The 6,510-nt window shown below is 38.2% G+C and overlaps 1 protein-coding gene across 1 annotated transcript; it reads left to right on the top strand.

Moving 5' to 3' along the window:
- Window positions 1–4,048: 4,048 nt before the first annotated feature.
- On the top strand, window positions 4,049–5,841 carry LOC120290539 (protein FAR1-RELATED SEQUENCE 7-like). Its single transcript, XM_039306834.1, has 2 exons — window positions 4,049–5,142; window positions 5,711–5,841. Exons 1-2 carry the CDS (start codon window positions 4,059–4,061, stop codon window positions 5,839–5,841), a joined length of 1,215 nt encoding a protein of 404 aa, XP_039162768.1. The 5' UTR covers window positions 4,049–4,058.
- The last annotated feature ends 669 nt before the right edge of the window (window positions 5,842–6,510 follow it).

Below are 6,510 nucleotides of genomic sequence, written 5' to 3'. Positions count from 1 at the left end.
TATTGCTTAAATAGTTAATCATAGGATAATATTTTCATTATAAACAACAATTTATATTTAAAATTTTTCGTGAATGTTAAAAATATTTTCGTTAATTCATTTTTGTAGGCAATACAAGTACTTATTTTGAGGAAAATAATTTTTGAATCATTCACTTTCTTTAAAACAAATGGAGTCTTAGGTTTGTGTTTATTGCGTCACATAATGATCTCTCATTTTTCTAGCATATTCAATTTGGACACATTTTTTTACCATTTATGTTTCCTATTACAATGATATCGATTAGTTTGGAATATCCTTTAAATCAAAATCATAACTTTTCTTTATTAATTTCTACAAGACAACTTATTTATATTATCAAGTCTGGCTCTCATTTCCATCCCCTAACATATTCCTCTTCTAGTTCAGCTCTAGTCAGCGTACAAAATCAACCCTAGAATTGCCTATTTAATCATACTATTAGCTACCTCTATCTTTTAATATAGAGCAATTTTATTTTATTTTATTGCATTCTCTAGTAATGACTAATGTATAATCTTTCTATCATATTTATTAGCTGCTTCTATCGCACTTTCTTATTCTTTATTAACCGCCATCAATAATCATCAATCATGCACGTCCTACATCTACTTTTGTGAAATTGCAACATGCTCACTACCGTTCAACACCTGAATTCTTTACATTCGAATATGTATTTTTTTTTATAAAAAAATAAGATAATGAATGTACAATAGAGAATAGAAAAACAGAAATAATAATAATTATATTAAAAGAACAAAGATCAATGAAAGATCCATCTATGGAGTCCAGCCTCATTCATTCCGTTGGTGGGCTTCAAGGCAATCCAGCCCATCACTCCCAAATTCACAACTCCAAGACAAACACTCAATTTGGGGGAAATCCAAATTCCGTCAAGAAGAGCTCGTGATCATGATCATCTTCTTCCATTGGAAGCCTTCGATTCCCTCAGAGATCAATCGAAATCGGAGCGGAGATGGTGGGAGTCGTGCGAGAAGCGAGCAAGAGGCGACCGGATGCTGTCCGGACGCCGGCAGTGATCGTAAGCTCTCGTGAGAGAATTGACGACGTCGGCAGGAGAAAGGAGAAGTGACAAAGGCCTCTCTCTCGATCCTCTACGTACTCCGGAAGTCTTCTCCCCTGCTCACCGGCGCCGGAATCCGCCGCTTACCTCGCCACATCCAGTGCTCTTCGAATCGCGATGTTCTCGCGCGGTTGAGCTTCGAATCCGTGTGCTTCATCAGTGGACTCGAGTTTATTGAACCATGGAAGTCCTTCGAACCTTCGACAACTTGGAGCCTTGGAGCTTTCATTTTTCATTGACGCGTGTAGAAGAGAAACCGAGAGCTTTGTTGTTGCTAGCATGAACATTGTTCACGCCTGAGATTATATTAGTAATAACTTTCGATTCAGTCTTGATGATCTTGTACTGATTGGGTTGCGATTCTCACTATCTTGTTGCTTCATCCTGCCGTTTAATCGAATGCACATCAAGTGTTTAGTGAAATGCCCAAGTCATATTAGTATAAAACGACTTCGAATCTTACTGAGACCCTTTGTCTGATTGAATGACTCATACCGTACCATTTGGATAGGTTAAGTAAATCTAAATTGATATTGATATTCGCTTTTGAGTCAATTCCTGAAGGTCTCAGTCTAGATATGCTTATGGTGCTCTAATGATGCTGAGGTGTTAGTTGGAGCTCTGGGAAATTTCACCATGTTCAGTTTGTGCCTTTATTTGTACAATATGATGAAGATAATCACCCCATCTTCTTGTCATAATAAGTATCTTAATTAGAATGCATGAATTTTTCATTTTCAAAGAGTTTGAAAAGATGTTATTTCTACTTTTAATTAACGTAAGTAGTGTTGTAGGGGCACATGCTAACAAGGTTCATTACAATTTTTAGAATGCTCGTTGGCCAAATCAGCTAAACAACGATTGTTACCAGAATCACATCCAGCTGATGGAGCTACTATTAATATAAAAGGAAGATAGTCACGATTACAATCTCTTATTGTCTTATGTCTTCACCGTATTATTGAGAGAGAGATGAAAAGTAATCTTGCAATCCTTAATAATTCAGGAGAAATTAAAATAAAGGAAGAAAAAATATTATAAAAAATAACGGAGGCCGTGAGGAGAGAGGGTGGCTGGTTAAGCTGCCACCACCCCTCTAGATGTTGTTAAATGCTAGAACTGTTGGTGTGCTTCACAAACTTCAAGGGTTTCAAGATCCTCAGTCAGTTTGGGAGGATGATTGTCTATAGTATATGTGCGCACATTTGCATTACAATGTGATGTGCTTGATTGACATTTGACGAATGGTGCATTTTGTGTTGTGAATCTGCTTTTGATTTGCTTAGAATTTTTTTCACCTACCGAAAGGGTTTGAAGGAGTGAACTACCAAGTGGGAGTTTAATACCCATTAGTACTGTTTGCTTTTCAGTCATAGCTAATGCTCATGGATTTCTCAGGAAATGGGCCTAAGAGGACTCACCCAACTACTAGGGATTGACCTAATCAACTACTACCACAATTCCAACTACCAGAAGCAGGTACGTCCATGTGGCCCTTGTAATAAAATTTTCCAGATCTGTTCAAATCGTGACCTCTTGTGGAATCTTGTCATGGATACACCCAACCATTGAACTACCATGCCTGTGGTTGCTATGCTTAGAATGATTCATTGGATTTGGTTTCGACTCTTATTCAAAGTAGAAGAACAGATTAGTATTCTGTCTGTTCTATTGTCCTTACGGATTTTTTGGTTTTAGTGTAGAATATGTGACAATGCAACAACGAATACTGATAATCCTGATGCTGCTTTCTTTTGGGCCTAGTGGCAGAACTAAATCGCGCAATGGTCAGTGATAGATTAGAATGTCTAAATCGAGTTCTCGGCTATATAAGAATAATGCTTGGTGTACAGACAGTTTACAGAATTGGTATACATATGGCAGACTCCTATTGAGTGTTGACTATGATCCATTTATTTAAAGGACCACTTGCAGTTGTCCAATTCACTTTGTATTCAAATTTTGTAGACTAGTTTAAGTAAATCTATCATAACTCTTTCTATATTAACAATAACATTATTTTTTAAGTAATGTTGCTTATGTCTCGAGTCCTTGATTCTCTGATATTTAGCTGTAGTTACAATGACTGGTTTATTGAGGTTTCTACGTTATCTTGCCTACTTTATTTTCTTATTTAAGGTGCAGCTTTAAAGACTGAGGAATGCTTGGTGCTGTATGTGGGAGGGAATTTCAATGGGGGTGGGGGAAGAAGAGTTTTAACAGGAACCATATGTGGGGTTGGAGTTTGATACCGCAGATGATGCTCATATATTCTATGGCAATATTGCATCACGAGTGGGTTTTAGAATACGGTCTGGTCGATTGTATCGATTGCGAGTGGATGGATCAGTTTGTAATAGGAGATTTGTGTGCTGGAAAGAGGATTTCAGATTAATTCAAGGACAGGATGCCCTGCATTCATAAGGGTGAAAATATCTGATTCTGGCAAGTAGGTCCTTGAACAATTTGTGAAAGATCACAGTCATGATCTCAACGTTTGTGAGGAGAATCATCCTGCCAATTCCTTGTGCAAAAGTTCAGCAACAACTGCTAAAGTAGTTGATTTGTGCCGTAAGCCACAGATAAAACAGCTTGATGTTGTTGATAATGGATGCTCATCTTCTTCAAGTATTGTCAGAGCCAAACACATTAAACCGGGGGCAGATAAAGGACAAGTGAAACTTGAGCCCTATGTGGGTCTAAGTTTGATTCAACAAATGAAGCATACCAGTATTATGATACATGTGCTGGGAATGTGGGATTTAGAGTTCTTATCAGTCAGTTGTTTCGATCAAAGAATGATGGTTCAATTACTTCTTGGATATTTGTCTGCTCAAAAGAAGGATTTCAGCATCCTTCTAGGGTTGGGTGTGGTGCATTTATGAGGATTAGGAGGCATGATGATGGAAGGTGGATTGTTGATCGTTAACAACTAGAGGATAACCATGAGCTTGAGATGCAAATGAAAGCCAACAGAGGTTCAGCTTCTAGGAAACTTTTAGATGAGATTAATGAAACATCGGAAAAACTAGACATTGCTAAAAAGCACAATGGGAGCCTCGTAAAGAAACATCGTGCAAACAACATAGGAAGTGATTGGTATACCGTGCTTCATAATTACTTTCAGAACCGACAGGCTGAGGACATCAGATTCTTTTATGCTGTCGATGTACAGATGGGTTGCTGTAGAAGTCTTTTTTGGGCTGATGGCAGATCTAGGTTTTCCTGCAGTCAGTTTGGTGATGCCATCATTTTTGATACCTCCTATAAGCAAAACAATTGTGTGGTGCCATTTGCTACTTTTGTTGGTGTTAATCACCACAAGCAGCCGGTTCTTCTTGGATGTGCTCTAGTTGATAATGAGTTGAAGGAGTCCTTCATATGGTTATTTGAGACATGGCTCAGGGCAATGGCTGGGTGCCATCCCAAGTCGATAATAGCTGATCATGATGATTCCATTCTGCAAGCGATTGCACAACTTTTTCCTTCGAGTCATCATCGATTCTCAATGTGGCAAATTAAGACAAAAGAACGTGAGCATTTGAGTCCATTGAGTAGTGATTGTAAATATGAATATGAGAAATGTGTTCATCAAAGTCATACAGTTGGTGAATTTGATGTCGCATGGGATGCTCTTCTCAGCAAATATAGCCTGAGGGAAAATGCTTGGCTGAAGGAAATGTATGAAAAGCGTGAAAACTGGGTCCCACTGTACTTACGTGGAACATTTTTTGCTGGAATTCCCATTGATGGTCTAGATGCCTTTTTTGATCCTTATTTAAATTCTCAAATGTCACTTGAAGAATTTGTCGTGAGATATGGGCAATGTTTGGAGCAACGTCGTGGCAATGAAAGGAAAGAAGATTATAATTTATTCAACTTGCAAGCATATTTGCAGACAAATGAACCTATGGAAGAGCAATGTAGGAGGCTTTATACCCTTTCTGTTTTCAAAGTTTTCCAGAGAGAACTTTTACAAAGCTACAGTTATCTGGGTGCCAAGATTCACGAACAAGGGGCCATCTGCAGATATTTGATCCGTAAGTGTGGCAATGAGAATGAGAAACATATTGTTACCTTTTGTTCATCCAATCTCGATGTGAGTTTGTGGCTGTCAAATGTTTGAATCAGAGGGTGTATTGTGTAGACATGCTTTGAGATTGTTCCAGATTCTAAATATTAGGTAGCTTCCATCTCGCTACATCTTACATAGGTGGATGAGGAGTGCTGAGTATTTTACTGTATGTGATTTTGAATCAGGAGGTAGCTCCCATGAAATTAAGGCTAAGATGGTCTGGAGTCTTCGTGAAATTGCTGCCAAATATGTAGAGTCTGGTGCCACATCTTTTGAGAAATACAAACTTGCTTATGAAATAATGCATGAGGGTGGGAGGAAACTTTCCTGGCAGAGGTAAGAATAGGATAATTTTGTAGTTTGGAGTGCATCTATAGTTTCTTTTCCAGCAGGCCTGACTTTTGTAACTAGAGGGCATCAGCTTGTTTTATACGGTATAAGAGCTTGCTCAATTAGAAGTGAAATTATGTGGATACGAAATTATGCATTCTACTAGTTCTTTTTGTTGGTTTCTTCTGTTTATCTCACCTCAGAGGCTAGGGGTAAGGGAGGCGATAAATTGAGAAGAGCGAACGAAGAACTATGCTTAAAAATAGTACCTTCAGTTTCAAAAGGCAAATTTCAACAAATGTCTAGCGGGGGGAAACAATCACAAGCTCCCTGACCGTATGTCCTTGGGAAGCTGACCTGATATTTGAAGAACCTGTAGACCTGTGCTCTGGTGTAATTTCCTCCAGGTTATCCAGTCTCTCTCTCTCTCTCTCTCTCTCGTGTGTAACTTTGGCAAAAGGAATGGTAGACATGGATGACTCTTAGTTTTGGTGCAGAAGTTAGCAAGAGACGCCTGCTGGTCTGGCCTTTTAATTAGCTAATCATAGTGAGGTTAATGATATACATGAGCTGTGGTGACTTGCATTTTTTCCTCGCCTGTATAATCTAACGTGAGCCTAAAAGGAAAAGTGAAGCTCATCTAACATAAATGTCTGATTCAATAATCAATCGAAGTCCAGCACCTCAGTTGTAGTTGCAGAAAGTTACCTGGGATTTTTTATTTGGTAATTATTTTTCCAGCAATATTTGGAAATGCCATTTGACATTCCATGATGTGGCTGATTTCTTGTATCATTTCTTGTATTTCATCTTATTTCTTGGCCATACATTTTCTTTCCCTATGTGGCTTTAATAGGACTTATCATAGCTGACAATCTTCTGTTATTCAACTTTGTTGAAATGTTTTACTATATCAGAGTGTGTTGAATAACTCTTGTAGTACAGATTTGAGTGCGATGAACAATATTGATGAAGACATGCAAAATGAAATATCTCACAGAAG

Source organism: Eucalyptus grandis, chromosome 2 (genome assembly GCF_016545825.1).
Source record: "Eucalyptus grandis isolate ANBG69807.140 chromosome 2, ASM1654582v1, whole genome shotgun sequence".
NCBI lineage: Eukaryota > Viridiplantae > Streptophyta > Magnoliopsida > Myrtales > Myrtaceae > Eucalyptus > Eucalyptus grandis.
This window is presented reverse-complemented; position numbering and strand designations above follow the sequence as displayed.